This window comes from Diadema setosum, chromosome 2 (assembly GCF_964275005.1).
Source record: "Diadema setosum chromosome 2, eeDiaSeto1, whole genome shotgun sequence".
Lineage (NCBI taxonomy): Eukaryota > Metazoa > Echinodermata > Echinoidea > Diadematoida > Diadematidae > Diadema > Diadema setosum.
In genome coordinates, this window is record NC_092686.1 from 34,030,394 (window position 1) to 34,049,756 (window position 19,363).

Here is a 19,363-nt window from a genome sequence, read left to right on the forward strand (position 1 = left end):
GTAAGAAAAGGACAAATTCTATGAATCCCTTTTATCATTACAATCTTGTATTTGAAAGCTCTTCACATAATGTCCATGTGCTTTCCCCACCAAGGGTCTACTGGCGCATAAAACCGTATCCATGGGTTCAATTGTGGGACTACATGTACCATCCAGAGAGTCTTTTGGCCTGCTTAACCGTGTTTCAAACTCTCTAGAGTTGTTTCTCAAATGAGCGCCACTATATTCAAGCGTAATTCAAAAGTAATTTCACAAGAAAGACATCCTGAACAAAAACACCTCAATGTTTATCTACGTCCACAATGATTGAGAGGATCACTTCTATAGGAGGATCTTGTTGTTGGGATACAAGCAGTTATGTAGTCTAACGCTAAAACAAAATAACACAAAACAAAACAAACACCAAAACCCCAGTTTTGCTATGAAAGAGACAGTAGTGTCTGTGTAAATCATAAAAGATGAGCACCATCAAAAAACACCATTTTCCAACAGAATATACAAGATTGTTGCATTCTTGCACAAGCACAGCCCAAAGAATCTGATATGCAAGACTTCAACATGGCATGAAAGCAATGTCTGTACAAACTAAACCTGAGAATATTTTCATGTGAAATATAAACACAAACAAAAAACGGTGAAACCAACCAATTTTCCCAAATGGCAAAATGCAAGAAAAGATCATGTATATTCTACTACCAAAGGAAAAATGAGTATTAAAAGAATGTGAAGTACAAAAGAACACAGAATTTTTATTTCCACTTTTGGCTAGTCTTAATTTCATCTCTATCAGCCATTTTCTTACAGCACCCAAGTTGGTAGGCAGATCATATTTCATTCATATGGATCTTCATTCTAACAAAACCATGGCGTAATGGTCAATACAATGTCAATAACATTATAGTAGTAATAACATTTATTAACAGTTGCTTTGTTTTCATATGGCAATAAGAAAATATCATACAGTACAATGTTGAGTCTGTGCTTCCACGTCAGAACATGCACCAATATTTATCTTATACTACTTCCCCTTTCATCATGACACTTTAATGAAATTCAAACTGCTCCACCATACCACAGTGGATGTCCATTATGACATCAGACGGACCAGTGAAATGGCTTCATTTGTTGTATGAAAATCTTTGTTATATCAGGGTTTGTAAAGTAATATAACACAACTGAATCTTCGCTCTTTGGGGCAAGAAGAATTACATTCTTTTAAACAAAGGTTTCTTTCAATGTTCCTCATAACAAGAGTTCACTGTATTGACCGTGGATTCAGCAAATTGAACTTACACTGACATAACACTATAGACCTTAATACCCCATGTATAGGCATATATTTGAATGGACTACAGGTATATCAAATATAGTCATTAATTTTTGGATGGTCCGCTGCACAAAACATGTGCACAATTTAAATGTAAATGAAGTTGATGTATGTGTGTGGTAGGAAAGAAAAAAAGAAAGTTTATTTTTAAAGCAAATTACATTTGAATATCTCGTCTCCTAGCTATCAAAAAGAAAAGAAAAGAAAACAAAACTGAGCACATAAGACATCACATCTGTGACTCCAATGCTGTGCATTCGTTTTGCAGTCAGTTCATACCGTCGCTGTGTATTGCATAAAAACAAGGCATTATTCTCAAATTTTACATACCAGATAGCAATGCCCTACCATCCTTGACCGCATGCTACAATGATTGAACAATATTCAGTTTCATTTAGAAAAAAAAAAAAAAAACCCTGTTGTAACTTTAGTTTCTACTCTACAATCATTCTCAGTCCAATTTTCCAGAATACAGCTACACACATACTTTACATAGGGAATGCGTGAAATATCTACAGGATCCATTTTGCAAAGAAAGCTCGAACAAAAGTGAATACAAATGTTTGCTCTATTGTCAAAATGATAGCTGACGCCAGCAAATGTGCACCAACTTTTTAACGATGCACACATGCTTCACCCCATTTTTTGTATTTCAGCTTTCCAGTTACAAACGTGTTAACCCTCCTTGGCAATGCATGATGGGGAGGTGGCATATACACACAGACACACACACATAAACTTGAGTCTGTATCAGTGAGCCGGCATACATGTAAATGTAATTGTATGAGTTTCTTAAGTACAACATATAAATGTACCCAACAGATAGATATAACACAGAGTAAAACATACCAATTTATCCGTGCAAAAACAAGAGTGTGTGAAATCAAGTATTGAACTTTCTGCAATAGCTTTTTCCATTTTGAACGTTGGTTGATATCATGGGAAATATTGTAGTTATAACGTAATATACGGATAATGACTACTTTTCTATGCATTTTCAATACAGACAATCAAAAAAGAAAAAAAAAGAACAAACAAAAAACAAGAAATTCTCACATCTATCATTGCAAGAACAAGCAAGGCAACCATTATCATGTACAGGAAATATTTCATGAAAACTAGGAATGTTGACTTGAGAGTGTTATTAATTGCATTGATTGGGGGGGGGGGGGGCATCAACAGTATACTTTTCTCACTGTTTGTTCGAAATGGTGGATATCTCACCTTGACTGGCTTTGCAAAGTTTACATTTGGAGTATTTTGTGTGACTATCAAATACAAGAATTTGTCGCCATCTACTAATCACTGGTAATTTTTTCCAGTTGCCCTCAGGTCAAATACAACAGGTCTCTCCAAGACAGGACTACTGATTGAGTTTCTGCTTAATCTACATGTACTTTATTCCCCTCTGTTTTAAAGCCTAAAGCCTGTAGCATCTGGCATAGTTCATAGAATTATTTTGCCATTTTACACTTAACTTGTCACCACAGTATTGAAAGGATAGATAAAAGGGAATAAAATGTATGATCTATATTACTGAACACAGGGATAGAGAAAAACATTGACAAATATGATATGCACAATAATCAACATCATAGTCCTGATGACATTTGCATACACATTGCATTCAATACAGTCCAAACTGAAATATCAATCTTGTTTTCTCCATTTTTTTTTACAAGGAGTAGAATACTCCTTTTTCTGTGGTAAATTACATGAATGCCATCAAAGTCCTGGAACGACACGTTGGTAATTCTGAGAAAGTAAAAAATGGCATCCAAGACTACATTGCACCTTTGATGACCCTGCACAGCTGGAGAAAGCTTGATAGGTTGGCTTTCATTTACACAGGCTCTCTAGTTCATCCAGTTGAGCATGTAGGGATTTGCTGGAGCAGTTTTCTGTCAAGGAAATCTGGCTTTGGAGGAGGATCGAGCTTTGCAAATCTCAATCAAATGGCACACAATTTTTCCATTAAGAAGTATGAGAGAGGGAGAGCGATCAAGAACACAAACTACAATTACTGGCAGTCGTTTTTCTCAGACACATGCAGTGAGGCTTATTTAGACAAAGGATAATATATTGGAACATGGGCATTCTGTATATGCCAAAAGCCAATGGCGTAAATAAAGGCAGAAACTTGTAGAGATTTTATTTTCTGAACAAATGACGATATCATATTAAAGGGATCATAATAGTTTGGTTGAGACCTAACTTAAGGTCTCTAACATTTTTTGGTGAGATAATGAGAAACCTCTAATTTGACATGTGCAAGAGCATGCAATTCCTAGAGAAATTCAACATTTATTTGATGAAAATTGGTTTTGAAATGGCTGAGATATCCAAAACAGTGCAATCCTGATAAAAGGTAGAACCCACATTTTATTCAAATCAATTTGTTCTGGGATGTCTCAGCCATTCCAAGACCGATTTTCATCAAATAAACTTCGAATTCCCTTTAGAATAGTATGCTCTGTACTATATTTTGTAAGTGGTTTCTTGGTATCTCACAAAAAGTGAAAAGCCAAATCGAATCCTCATCTCCACCAATACAGTTGAACCTCTCTTATCCGGCCTCCCTTTATCCGGATCTCTCTATTATACGGACGCAATCTCGCCGTGATTTTTTTTTTTTTTTTTTATAATTTCGGGAGGAAAGGGGGATTCCCCCTTGAGAACTCCTACACAAACACACATGAATTACATATTACTTCCAACATTAACATACACCTCTATTTTGGGGTCTGTTACTGAGTGTAACAATGAAAAGGTTGCAGTATACACATTACTACATGTGGTACTACAATGGGCTACATCAGTACATGTGTATGTATGTACATGTATAAAGCATCGAGTCTCACGTATCCGGCCAAATCCCTTATCCGGATGAGCCCCGGTCCCGACTTGTCCGGATACGAGAGGTTCAACTGTACTATACCATCCCTTTAATGGTCATTTGACACAATTTCATGGCTGCTAAAAGTACAGTGAACTTGTCTGTACTACTATTGTAGGTTGCTCATCTAGTGTTGTGTGTGCATAGGAGTGAAAAAAGAACATAGAAACCCCCACGCAAACCTGCTATCAGGTAAACAAAATGCGAATTTGTCGCATTGCTTTGTTTACATTTGTTGTATCTAATTACTAATAGATGATTATGCATAAGAGACGAAAGTTAAGCGATTTGAATGTGACGAGAAGACACACAAATACAACAGTAAGACGCAAAACAAGGATACATTTGCTTGGCAAGATCGTAGACCACTGGCATGGCAAAATTCAGTTCCTCAACCTTGGCCATTAGTGCATACATAGCCTGTTGTTGATGAGAAAGTGGAGAAATTAAACATGCATGTATTATTTACTCTTGTCATCGGTCTTCATTTGAAGTGACCCACAGACACATTAAAAGAACAACACATACATGAATGTCAACATTTCTATTAACCCTTTGAGGATGGTTTGATTTTGCTACAACACACATTTCCCATAGACACCTGCCCTAGTATACTCGGGACTCGTCTTCAACAGGTTAAACTGATAAGCAAGAGTATAGAAATAGTAAATACAGTTCATGTAAATACAGGTACCATCTGTGAGTTCACCATTAAAATTGTTGGCTCTTTTGAATATTCATTCCATTGTACTTCCAGTTTTGATTTGTGTGATGGCACATAACAACAAAATGTGCAGGTACATGTATCTATGCCTGAGTGCAGTATATAAAATCCAATAAAGTGAATTTTGCTCTTCAAATCTTCTGGACCAACTGAAGCAGGAGTGTAAAAATAGAAACCAGGAGTGGATGGTAAAAAAAAAAAGATGATGGAATAAAAGTGAGGAATTTCATGCAAGCAACATCATAATCTCAAAACAAAGACGGCTATTCAAATTTTCCCATGAAATGCCCAAGAGCTCACTCAAAAACACTGAAACTGTCGTAACTTTCTTCACAGCACCAGTCCAATCTCACTCAAAAGTTTTCTGGATCTATTGTTCTGGTGATTTCACCCATGCAATTCAGGCATTCTGCTATCACGCAATCTGGCTTTAAACTTCCCCCATATCTTTGATGGAGATCAAGTCTCTAAGCCAAAAGAGATGAAGAGAGCATACATTGTACTGAATTACCTTCACACTCTGGTCCACTGTAATGCCTGCCTTTTCCACAGCATCCCTGTAGGTCTGTATATGACCCACAGTGATGGCTGACATCTGTATGCAGGAAACAGAATGGGGTACAGGTTGGAACAATTGCAATTGATATCATTCTCCCCTTGCTCACTACACACTGTAAGGATTGATCAGAATTATTCAAACTCACTAAAAGGGCCGGGGGGGGGGGGGGGGGGGGGGAGAGAATCAACCCCCTCAACATTTTCCATGACTATTCCGCCGCGCGAAATTTTTTCACCGTGCCACTCGCTGACTTTTTACTTTCAAGTCTTGCACATCTTTTGACACCATTTTTGCAAAAATCGGGCATACCGTTACGGTGCTGCATGACCTTTTATACATGCTTGTCAGACCAAAAATGGCTCAAAAATGTGATTTTGTGTACAAAGTCTATGCAAATGGAGTTTTCTCACCTTATTCAAAAAGATATGAGTATTTTCAGGTTTATTGACTGAAATCAATTGATTTTAGTGTAATTATGCTTGAAATATGTTCTATCATAAATTTGGTGAAAGAAATGATAAAACAAAACGTCGAAAAACAAAGAAATACATAAGAAATTAATAAAAACAATACGATACATAAGAAATCAATTTTGATACCAGATTTTTTTTTTTTCAGGTACATTGTTAGGAATGCTACAAAGAATGTTATCACCAAAAATTAGGATTCTAGGAGCTTTACTTTCTGATTTAGAGCAAAATGTACGATTTTATGCATATTAGCATAATTGATTAATATAATGAAAATTTCAATTTCTTGTTACATAGTTTGGTAGATAACACCACAAGTAATGTATGTGCCAATTTTCATGGTGATTGCGCGATCGACGGCCAAAATCTTGGGGTGGGGGGGGGGGGGGGTGGGGGTCATTCAACCCTTCCCCGGCCACAGAACAGCCAAAAAAGCCCGGCCTGGTTAGGGTTAACGCCTACTGCCCATTGTTTGCAACCTGGCAAGCTGATTTGCATAAATGTTGGGAAACTACCTGTCAATGAATTAGACTATAGTACAATTCCCCTGTTTCCAGTTGTGTCACTTTGGCCTTGCTAACTTTACAACTAGGTCACCATCAAATTTAATGGGATTACTAAATGATGAAAAGGCTTGGTAAGTTCAGCTAAGTACCTGGACACATTGAGGGTCAAACTTTCGATATGTTAAACTCGAAGCTTTGCAGCCTATGTGTATCTCCACAAATGTCAATATGGTAATCACAACAAATAATTTCAAAAGAGATCTATCTTATTCTTAACAATGAAACATCCCTGTAATTTTATCAACAACATGCAATCTCTCAAAATCTGCATCCCTACATATCAAACACTCTTCTGTTTCAGTGACTGTTCCTACGTGCATTGTCATCAAAGGTCTGTGTAGGTCGCAGTTAATGAGCCAACTGTTTGAACTACAATATATCCCTGCAGTCCATTTGTTCTTAGTTGACTTCCTCATACACATTTCAATGAGATAGTCACCTGTACACTATTCACAAAACCTGAATCAGTGTATTAACCTTCGCCCCCCTTACCTGCACAGATAGGCAGGTCGTCTGCACCTGAATGCTATAAATTCTATGTTTATGAGCACAGCTCATTCCCCCACCACACCCTTCCCCCCACATCAAATTCCATTATAGTTGAAACCCAGGTACAGTGCATCTATTTACATTGTGCAGACTGTTGGAGAGGTGGCCCAGCATGAGGTCCAGATTGTCAGCCACCAGCTTGCACTGCTTCTCAAGGTCTTGGATGGCCGAGGGATCGATGGGTGGGATCAGGCTCGCCGACGACCCAGATGCTGACACGCCCGATCCCAGCTCGGTGGTAGATGAGGAGGACGAAGGCAAGGATGTCGGCGTCGTTGCTATACAGATAATTGTGGAACGTGGAGGAGCATGTTCAGCAAAGTGACACGAAAGAAATACAGAGTCCATCTAAATGTCTCACAATTTCCTGCTTGGATTGAAGGAAGTGTCCCTCCAAATTTCTAAGTCTGAACAGTCCATCACAGATGTTTTGCGATAATACAGCACACATATTGCTAAGAGACCATTTAACAACTTAATACAAACATTTGAACTCAAGGAATTCCATGTGTATGCTGAAACAAAATATTGAATTTTTGTCTGTATGCCTGTCTTCCCTCATTATAGGCATAGTTTTCTGTATACTTCTCTATGTAATTTAAATATGATTATCCATTTTAATTACAAGTCTAAAACTAGATTATTTACAATGTCAGCAAAAATAGTGTTTGAGAGTGTGAATATGCAAATAAATATTCCCTATACTGCTGTCAAGCATGCAAAGGAACTCAAATTTTTAGTACAAATAAATTTGCATCAATCAACAAAACCATGAAATTTGAATTTAAAAAAGAAAAGAAAAGGAAGAACAGAAACAAATTGGTGAAATGAATAAAAAAACTTTGTTTCATTTAGTTAGCTCAAACAATGAAACATTGTATGTCAATGGAAAAATTATATGGACAGAAACTCTTCACACCCTCTTCATGATACTGCTTAACTTAGGATTGTAAACTCCTCAGGACACATTCTTACACTTCCTGAACGAGAAAAGAAATTAATTCTATTTGACATGAAGTACATGTAATTGGAAGGTTACCAACTGATGGTACGTAATAAGAAGTTCAGGTTCAACAGTCATAGCATTCCTTTGCAGATCTCTTGCCTTTTAATACTTTTCAATTCAAAACAAATTCTACTTGAAATTAATGCTTGTCTTGACTATCAAGAGAGAAAGAAAATGAGGGAAAGAGAAAAGGAGAATGAGAAATTTAGAACTGAGAAAGAGAGATAGAACTTTATCATTCATTGACTTCCCCGAATGGACTTTTTTATACCGTGAAAGAGTTAGAAAACAGAAGACTGAAGTGAAACTATCATTTAGAGACCCACAACACACATGGGACGCTGCATTATGTCGGGTACGCAAGAGAAAGGTCTTCAGTCTGATCACTTCCTGCTTCTACTTTGTACCTCAAACAGGAAGTACATGTACTCTGGGTGCCTCTAAATCACATGCCCAAGAATTTATTCATAATGTTGCAAAGACCATTTCCACACGTCTTTCAACAGAGCATAATATCCTGTCAATCTACCGGTAAATCCGCCTTGCTCTTACTTGCTCTTGCTTGGTCTATGTCATGCATGCATTTCTATCTTGGTCATGCGTGACTTGCATCGCCCATGACCGCTTTAATACACACATAACACAATGCTTATGTCCATACATTGTAGGGGCTGTACTTTGATTCTACTATCAGCCTCATTTCAATATTTCTTGCAAAAAAAAAAAAAAGGGTTCAAACAGTACTGTTTTCTAACTTTCGGTTTACTCTCATTGAACAAAACTGATAAGATTTTACATACTATGAAAGTTTTTATCTCAGTCATAGACATTTTTACTTGTTTCTCTAATGCTTTTACAAGCTTTCACAAGCAAGAAATTTTGGAACTTACCAAATGGCTTCCACTACATTACTTTTTCCTAAGGTTGTATTTCTGCAAAATAATACCACTTCCAAATGGCTGAAGTTAAAGAAAATTGAAGTGCGTAAAACAAAATGAGTGCTGTTATGAGCAAAGCATGCTATGGACTATGATCTGTACTACATGGGTTTCTTGCGGTTACTATTATAACTATGTTTAATAGATACATAAAACAAGTTTTGATGGTGGCATGACCATGATTACAAAAATTATACTTGCTAATGGAACAAGATACAGGAACTCTGTACCAGATGTTGAACAAAAACTGAATTTGATGAACACCATGGGATGAGCAGTATGTAACAGATTACTTAAAATGATGTGGTATTTCAGTCAATGGTAATCACATTTTAGAAATGTTGAGGACGTTTGCAATCTCTGGAAATGATACTATTTGAAATTATGGTCAAGAACAAAAGTATGAAGGATGGTGTCTTGGGTCTAGTGTATATAAGTGTGTGTTACTTTTGCAATCACTGTGCTGAAAATAAAGACTGACGATGCAAAATCACTTATTTGTATGTTGGGATATAGCGATTATAAAGGTCGTTCCCCTGTTGCAACTGGCATTTGTTATTGATCACAGCATGGAATTTTGCTCAAAAGTTAATCTTGGAGAACTAGGTGAGCAACTTGATGTCATTATTATGTGCAATGTATGCTTTAAATGGCCATTTTCTTTAAAGAGTCATCAAATAAAAATATAATGGGGTGCAAAGCCAAGATTTATTGTCCCGTAAAATATGTGTTTGTGTCCTCTTCCCATATCAATGTATATGTCAAGAAAACAATGTCAGGGCAATTTTTAGAACCTGTTTGAAAAAATGTGTTTACTGAGACTTTATACTTATTGAAATTCCGATCTCAGTCCATACAAGTGCATGAACCAACTTTTACCTATACTATGCTGTCCTATGTATCGAATAAGAAAACATAACATACATGTAACATAACTTCAGCTGGATTGACACATACCCAATATGCTGGCTCTGTTTACGATGTGTTCATGTGTGCATGTCAAACCTCAAATTTGCATGAAAATCAAGAGGGCATTAGCCACTTCATGTTTTATTGACCACATGAGAGGGTAAATCACATACATTTTAATGCAATTTCAAATAAAAGATGACTGTATGTGTAACAGACACATCCTGTCAAATTAGAAGTACTACAGGTACTCAGAAATATAAGCGAAGAAGCCAGAATAAAAGAGGTGTGGGTATGGTTCGGGGGGAGGGGGGATCCCATGCACCTAATGTCATGTCACCTAAGGGTTTCATGCTTAACCCCACATGCCAGTATCCAACACAGTGGTAAAATGTCCAGTGATTTTATTGATCTCAATCACTTTACAGGAAAATGGTCCATTTTTGTGCATCGTAGTATGTACTCAGGACGATGGCAACTTGTATCTATCATCTTTTTCTTCTTTTTTTTTTTTTGCAAATTATTTGGAACACTAAAATTAGAATGTATGGGCTATAAACTAAAGTGAAAGCAACAAAATATGCAGGTGGTGTTAGACAATTTTGACAATGAATTACTCAAGCCAAGCTTGAACGTTTTGAAACAGAACTGAATGCAAAAGGGTATCTTTTGATAATTTAGGATGAATTTGGATCGGACATCTTACCACAAGGTAAACCCAAACACCAGGGTGCCACAAACCTCAAACTCACTTGATGTTTCTAGCATTGTACTCACACTTGTCAAATTATACAAGTGAACTCGCATTATCGTTTCTAAAAATCAGAAGGTCGTTCTTTGGATATCCTTTAAATAGGCAATTCAATTTTACTTCATATGATTGAAGTTGTAGCCCAATGCCAAAAGTTTTATATGAAACTTCTCCTAAAAAATAAAGGTAAATGACTTTAATCCACCTTCTTCCATCCTCTCCTTCTGAGTATTGTGAGCTATTTTGCGGCACCCTGTGAAAGACCCCAAGGGTGGTTAGGTGGCTCCCCGGGGTTGGTTTACCAGGGGTGGGGTACCTACCCCATGACGGCATCAGACTGGTGGTGGGGTAAGCAGGAGATGTAGCCCCTGAGGTTGAGCGAGAGGAACCCACACTCTGACGGATTTTCTCTGTGATATCATCAGCAACATACGATACCATATCCCCTTCCCTGGTCAGCGTACCATGAAAGGGTAATGAGCCCCCAGCAGACCCCACTGGGTCCTCTCGGGGGGAGAAACGCTCCACACATCCTGTTGCCTCGACGTCGGAAAGTTCCGCAATCGACGACGACCGTCTCTTCAGTTTGACCACGGGTTCGGGAATGTCTATGTGCAGTTCCTCAACATGTTTTGAAAGATCGTCAGTAGTTTTACCATCACTGCCGATGGCACATTCTATGTGCTTGAGTTGTTTTTCGCTTCCTAGGCTATCACTGTCACCATAGTCTAAGAATGCATCCTCTTCATCATCCCGATCTGCTTCATCAAGATGTTTCTGTGTTCTCAAGATGTTCATAGCTGCCTCAGCCAGGGGGTCGTAATCAGACTGCCCCTTGGCAGTGCTCACGGCCTCCCCCGACTCACTCCTGTCACGAGTCCCATCCTGCTTTGGTTCCACAGACCGAAGGCCGTCTGCAATCCCACTATCCCTCTGGGATCTGGCTTTGGGCGTGGTCAGAGTCTCCACTGGGCTCTGTCCACCATCTGCCTCCCCTCTGGCCGGAAGGGGCTCTGCAATCTCACTGTCCTCCATGTCACAACTCATCTATCTTTGATGACGCTCCAAAATCACCATCTTCATGACTGTACATCGTGTTGCTGTTGGCCACATCAATTCTGCTACTCACACACTATAATGAGAAAGAAAAGAATGGATGAAAACTACAAATAAATCAAGCAGATTTTAATGATTATGCAGTTTTGTGTAAACAAACAAGAACAAAAAAAAAATCAACCTGTAAAGATAAAAAAAAGATCTGTATTATTGACCTCATCATTAGACATATTTATTTGTTAAAAACAATACATGACAGACATGACATGACATGACAGACACGACAATAAGGAACCAGTTTATTTTTGTTGTGCGTCATTCGTGTTTGGCTATAACCAGACAGTCATCCATAACAATGTTTGATCATTAGCTAAACAATCACTGATATGGAGGACAACACTGAAACAGTGATTCTACTTACCTTTAATCGAGCTACCGTATCAAATCTTGTAATTTAGAGATATCTCAAGATGTTACCATGAGTGATAAGACAGTGCTTACAGATCATGCACTGATCACTCAGTGTCAGTGGGTGACTGCGTTATATTTAAACGAGGTCTTAGTCCATTGTGTACTTTCATCCCTCCCATTTGATGCAGTAGTATGAAACATCTAGTTGTTTGGTAAAGAGACTAGATCTCACGCAAGGACGTAAAGATTGTGCAATATTAGCTAAACTGTGTACAGCATGCAATTCATCGTGAGGGACAAAGCACAAAGCTGCCAATACGCATGTAGAATAGGCTAGACAACCCTTAAAAAAAAAAGAGGAAAGGGGCAAAAAACAAGTGATTATTCAATTTTATGAAATTCTTCCGAGATGTTTTCATTGCAACTGATTGACAAATTGCCCTACATTGATGTAAATAAGCATGGCTACTAAAAACACTGATCAATCAATTCAGTGCTTATTTACGTCAATGTAGGGCAATTTGTCAAACAGCTGCAATGAAATGTGATTTATGTCAGAAGTTTTAAATAATTTCATATTCTATAGGTTCTAGTATAATACATGTACCCTTCAATCCAACAAAATCAATGCACAATTATACCTGTAGACACATGAAACTAAAAAGGGTAGTAACTCCATTTTTGTGTCAGCAAAAGGGCAATTCCGCAGTTAGGTGGACATGACATGGATAAAAGAATTTTGCCTCTTTGTCTTACTCTGTAATTTAGGTACAAGTGTATCAACTAATGCCATGGATGTTCACCAATCATTAAGGTCTATCAAATTCAGTAGATTTTATTTTCTGTATTTTCCGTCTAAAACCATCATTAAAAATGTACATGTGGGACTTGGGATGCTGAAATTCACTTAAATGCAAATTACAGTGGGTTCCTTTGAAAATTTTTCCTCAAAGTTTTGCTAAAGGGTAAAAGATGAATACATTTAAATACTCCAGAAGTCATGTGACAATTTGTCAATTACGAAAGGGTGAAATGCCCTGCGGAATTACTCCGGACAAATGTAACGTTTTCTGTAACGTTACCAACCATGCTTTTGGGGGTCTAGCTGATTAATTATTGGTCGAAGTGCTAAAAATATTTGCGTGAACATTTGTCATGATGCAATAATTGAAATTAATGCAACACTTTGTTTGAAGTAACTTGAATTTTTGCACACTTTTTGTTACAAGACATTGATTTTTTGTCATATGTCCTTTTTTCGTAAAGTTACTAACCAGCCCTTTTAGTTGCCATAACAATTCTAATATTTGTTGGATTGTATTCATTCTTTTCTATATCATAAACCTGGGAAGGGTGAACAGGTTTTAACCAAGATTTTGACTTGAAATGAATAAATGGTGATTTAGTTGTAAAAATAAATATCTGAATTTGCTTAAATGTAACGTTACTAACCACAGAATTGCCCAAAAGAAAGTGTGCATGGAAAAGAGTCTTGCACATGAAATGCAGTGCTTGTTTCCTTCAGAAACAGCAGGAAACATGTTATGATAAATTGCCTTTCATCATGACAGTACTGTAAAAGTGGATATTTTCGCGTGACTAATTTTTCGCGCTTGGCCGGGCCGGAAGAGTTTCGCGTGTTTTTAATTCCGTGGAATCAAGACATCACGCACAGGCACATTATGGCAAGCAAAAATATTCGCGTGCTTTTATTTTCGCGCTAGTTTCTGGTTGCGCGAAATGCGCGAAAATTTGAACACCGCAAAAATTTCCACTTTTACAGTAATATGGTTGTAGTTGTTGTAAAAGGTTGTACAATGTATATCAACAATCAATATTCCTCTCTTCCTAATTTATCCAACAATTTTTTTTCCTGCAAATCTTTTCTTTAAAGTTGTTTTTTCTTGACCTTCCCTTCTTGTGTTTCTAACACTGTAATACAGTAAAAGTCACATTATTTTTTCCTTCTTTAAAGGCATAATTTACCATTTGCAGATGAAAGCATAAGTGCTATAAAATAGTTCTAAAATGTGAGTTAGGGATAGAAACAACCACTGTCAAAATTTGAATCCGTATAATCGATGTTAAGTGTTGTTAAATACACAAAATGTGAACAATAGTTATAATAAAAAATTTTCAAGACTAAACCGTATACAGTTACGGTTTATTGAGAAAAACCCTGATATCTCCTTATATTTCAGGTTTTATTGCAAATATTTCATATGGTAGGAGTTTTATGATACAACACACCTACACATATGCATCAAATATGATATCTTGAAAATTTTTGAAATCACTGCTCCCAAAGGTTAAACTGGACCTTTAACATCTCTCATACTCTGACTTAAGCTTGTGTGTACAATCATTGAACTTTTCTAGATTGTAGATGTTCTTATTAACCCATTAAATTAGTATCTGAAATGCCAAAACCACCTGTCGTATTACCGGTACTCCCTAAAATGCCAGAAAGTGCCCGTCTGTGTGTTTGTTTGTTTGTTTTTTAAGTCTTTAAATGCTTTACTATTTTTTTTTTTCATACAGAATACATAATCTTGTAATTCGAAAGAGGTCAAAGGTCAACAAAAGTATGCCAGAATTATTTTATATGACACACCATTCTCTTGGTCAAGTCTTTATAGGCTTACAACTAAACATAACTTACATGCATAATAAAAAATAAACATGCAATGAGTATTTTGAGTATCATTTCATAGAAAGTTGTCAAAATGAGAGCAATATCACTGTACCTTCTAGGGAACCATAGACCATTATGTACAGAATCTTCAGTTGCTAAAGGGACAATGACTACTGTCTCCTTTCATATCATGTCTTAGATCATACATGTAACATACACTTGTACAACCATGTAGGTATTTTGTTATAATTATTGATATAAAACTTTACTGTTCATGTAAGGGGTGACACTCTCCCCTCACCCTCTTGTGGGGGAGTTGAATGTTCAAATCTCTGCTACAAGCTATCAAATGGTCATTTTCACAATGGTTGTGAGGAAGTGAATACAATGTGTATCCTAGAGCTCTAGTTGACAAGAAATTTTGCCTTAATCCTAAGGAATACCCTACCAAGGACAGTCTCAGAGGCAAGCCTGGTCTTCTTATTTGCATGCATAAAGAAGTGCAAAATCTAACTCGACTTCCCGAGTTCCAAATTCTAAGTTCTGAAAGTGAAAATAGGAAATGACCGCAGATCTCTGAAGCTATAATGTAGGTCCCAAGTTTATGTACCTATAGCCATGAATGTGATATGGTAGATTGCTAATCAGATTGTGTGAGCGAAGATCCCCATCATTTAAGGTTGCCAAGGTGGCCGAAACCCCCCCCCCCCCCCCCCCGACCGAAATTACCCACACTTACTCTAGCAGGGGTTCAGTTAGTAACTCCTGAAATATCCTTAACTATGGTAGACTAGTTTTCACATCTTATCCGAACAATCCTGAAATGAGGTCCAGAATAGGTTAACAGTTTCAAGGCAAACCCCCAGAAATCGTGAAATAGGGTTGTACAATTGTGTGGCTGCTTGATGTTTGCCCCGATTCTCCCGAACATGCTTTCCTGTTCATGTTTTGTGGCTAAACATGCCAGGCATGAGACGTGCCGGACCTAGCCTTCTTTTCACAGGACATTTCGCAACATGCACTCCATCCATGGCCATGTAATGTTACATGGTTCTCGTCATGTTGCTGAAAACAGTGAAATGCTTAAGTGCTACAGTGATGCTACCTTCCTTTCCAAAACCTGTCACCAGGCGGGGCTAGCTGTGATGATGAGGGGTAGAAACTGGTTTCGGCTTCCCTTCCAAAAGCCTGTGATGGGGGTCAAAATCCTAAACCAAAATCCTAAACCATTCCATCCTTAACCTTGAATTTACCTTGAATTTACCTTGAAGGCCAGCCACACCTTGCTACTACGGCCGGTCATGGTACTTGGTAACATTAAAGCCAGGGGGTGTGTCCCAGAATCTGGAACAAGTGTTGTGTATGGTGGACCTTAACTGCGACCAGCAGCCCCAAACGCTTAATAGCGTACTGGGGCTGCGGACTTTACCATTCAGGATCATGACAGGGGTACACGTGTAGTATCGCGGATAAATATCAACTTAAAATCGAAAAATTTCTTCAATTTGAAGACTTACAGGTGAAGTTGGAAGTGTTAACAACAGGTAACATGCAACGTTTGGTTCTGCCAATAGTCCCTTTATGTTCGTATTGATGACTTTAATAATGCGACACGGTCGAGAGGAACCTGGGAGAGCTACACTGAATTGACGGCCAGCGCATGCACACACATAACATGTGCACAAATTTCAAATCCATTGACCCGATAAGATGTCTGTGTGCGCATGTGCTGGCCGTCAATTCAGTGTAGCTCTCCCAGGTTCCTCTTGACCGTGTCACATTAAGTCATCAATACGAACATAAAGGCCCGAATTCACGAAGGTGGTACAAATGAAACCATGGTTTTAAACCATGGACAAAAACCATGGAGCGCCAAGTGTCAAATGGAATATTTCGTTACGAAATCAGTCATTTCGTTGATGAAATGATTATTTTGTAACGAAATGACAACATTTTGTAACTAAATGAATATTTCGTCCACAAAATGATAATTTCGTTAACAAAACGGTCATTTTGTTGACGAAATGACCAATTTCGTAACGAAATGTTCCATATGACACTTGGCGCTCCATGGTTTTTGTCCATGGTTTAAACCATGGTTTCATTTGTACCACCTTCGTGAATTCGGGCCATTGGGACTATTGGCAGAACCAAATGTTGCACGTTTCCTGTTGTCAACACTTCAACTTCACCTGTAAGTCTTCAAATTGAAGAAATTTTTAGATTTTAAGTTGATATTTATCCGCGATACTACACGTGTACCCCTGTCATGATCCTGAATGGTACAGTCTGCAGCCCCATTCACGCATTTGGGGCTGCCGGTCGCAGTAAGGAGTACCTGGGCCCCATTTCATAAAAGATGTTAAGATGGCAACTCTTGCTGGAATGACAGCTAGGCAGTAGCAACAGCCAATCACGAAGCCGGATTCATGTTGTCACTATACAATTGCCATTCCAGCAAGAGTTGCTATCAATCAGTATATCTTGGAGGTGGAGGTCGGGGCAGGAGTGGGGGGAGGGGGTACTTCACACTTTATAGACTGATTCGGGTTCGTTGAGGGCAGCAGACAATTTGTGGCACTGGGCGCAGCCATAAGCTCATTTTGCGGTGTCCCAGTCGACCCCCCCCTCCCCCCCCCCCCCCGTTCTCCCCCACCCAACGGGCAACATGTTTATCGCGCACTTGTATGTAACAAAGGTTCGCGCACTAAGCAAGCATTCGCGCACTCAGTACGAGACGTAGTATTGGCTAAAACAACCATGCATCAGTTTTTCATTCCGTGCGTGTGAGAGGGGTGGGGAGAAGAGGAGGGGGGGTCGGCTGAGACACCGCAGTAATGGCGCTGCCCATGCCAAAAATACACATAGCGCGTCACAGAATCGGTCTAACTGTTATAACCATTTAACGTTAGAATTCTAACATTACAATTGTTAGGCTATGCATGAAATGATGTTTCACCATCTTCATTAATCAAATTATCATTATCGTGATTATCATCATCATCTGATGCGATTTATCATCTCACATACGCGTGTGACGGGAACATAAAGTTAGCTGAATACACACACACACACACACGCACACACACACACACATTACACAGTGATGTCGGCCCACCACGGACTACAAGTAGACACGTATGTTGTACAGTCGGTCGCCTGTAGCTGTAACGTTACTGATGACACAATGCATGATCATGATGATTGAGATACTCGCCAGTCTGTCACTCTTGAAATTGCGATACTGACATCGACCTAGTATTCTCGTCGTTCATGACGAAAGCGGTGTCTACGACGCCTCCATGAGAAAATTCTGACTATTCTATGGACATAATTAATGTGTTTACATAATCAATATGATTATTAAGCTGTCAAACACATCCGAGGCAAGCTTGCAAGCACGAGCACTTGAACACAGTTTAGTGCAGTATACATACCGGCACACGTTAACCGTGCACGTACCGGTACAGTACTATGTGTAGTACGTTATGTGCACGAGAATGTTAGCCGAGGGCATTGACATAGAGGGCGGCAAACTAGTAGTCACCCTGAGCCTTCCACAAAGAGATTTTCTCCTCCCCACTACCACTGGGGAAATCTCTTTGGCCTTCCACAACGAACTGTGACTACCGTGCCGCGGACAGACGTCGACCGCCACGGACCGTTTATCAGAGTATTGGCTCCACGATTAAAATCGTGGTCTTAATCTTGGAGCAATCGTGGTTATTTATTACATCGTATCACATCTTGAGGTCAATCGTGGCAATGGAGTTATTCGTAGAAAAATGTTGGACTGTTCAAAAAATTTCCACGATCAACACGATTTATTTTCAATCGTGATCATTGCTATCGCATCAGATCGTCTTGGATCGAAACAAAACGCAGCCATAATTTTCATCTAATCGTGCTTCTTAATCGTGTTGATCGGGATCAACATTTCTACTTGTCTTCCTCTCATTTATTGCACATTTCCCTTATTTTACTGGTGGACTATGCACATATTTTGCATTCCGCAAGGTGGTAGCCTGCATCTCCAAATTATAATGTATTTTATGACTGCATGGACATTTTTATTTGACATTTGAGGTTTGTAGGCCTATAATTAAATTGTTTATCATTTCGTGAGATTAATTTACAATAATTTACTATTATACATATTATTCTACTGCTAACATATTACCATTAAACAGACACACAAAAAGTAGTTCCCACTAAAAGAAAGAGAAACATTAACAAACAAGCCAGAAGTTGGCGATGGTAATATGTCAGGCACGTATTGACTATAACGTCAGTATGAAAATTAGAGGGATATCCTATCAGCGCATATCAAAGGCAAATGGTTACTCTTTAAAAGTAAAAAGAGTATTTTTTTTTTTGGGGGGGGGGGGGGGGAGGGGGTGTGGAGCATTCTGCTTCTTGTGTATGAGTGCATGCTGTTCCAGAGTTGTTTCATCATCCATCGTTTGAACCCCTCACATCTATCCTGACAATTTCCACTTTTTTATGGTTGGTTGAGCACAGTATTAGAGGAAAATGGCCCATAGTAAAACCCCAATAAACTGTAAA

At 38.5% G+C, this 19,363-nt stretch overlaps 1 protein-coding gene across 1 annotated transcript; it reads right to left on the reverse strand.

Moving 5' to 3' along the window:
- Positions 1 to 1,762: 1,762 nt before the first annotated feature.
- Positions 1,763 to 18,135, reverse strand: LOC140242069 (uncharacterized). The gene is made up of 6 exons (XM_072321832.1): positions 18,015 to 18,135; positions 11,016 to 11,827; positions 7,173 to 7,369; positions 5,459 to 5,542; positions 4,567 to 4,643; positions 1,763 to 3,215 (listed from the first exon to the last, which is right to left on the reverse strand). Exons 2-6 carry the CDS (start codon positions 11,740 to 11,742, stop codon positions 3,167 to 3,169), a joined length of 1,134 nt encoding a protein of 377 aa, XP_072177933.1. The 5' UTR covers positions 11,743 to 11,827; positions 18,015 to 18,135; the 3' UTR covers positions 1,763 to 3,166.
- Positions 18,136 to 19,363: the final 1,228 nt, after the last annotated feature.

What these genes read in the sequence shown, in the direction of transcription:
- LOC140242069 (XM_072321832.1), bottom strand. Translation starts at nt 11,742, where the DNA reads ATGAGTTGTGACATGGAGGACAGTGAGATTGCAGAGCCCCTTCCGGCC. An exon ending in CAGTCTGATGCCGTCATGGG is followed by an intron (nt 7,370 to 11,015) that starts GTAGGTACCCCA and finishes TTATCTGTATAG; the next exon opens with CAACGACGCCGACATCCTTG. An exon ending in CAGTGGACCAGAGTGTGAAG is followed by an intron (nt 4,644 to 5,458) that starts GTAATTCAGTAC and finishes CATCAACAACAG; the next exon opens with GCTATGTATGCACTAATGGC.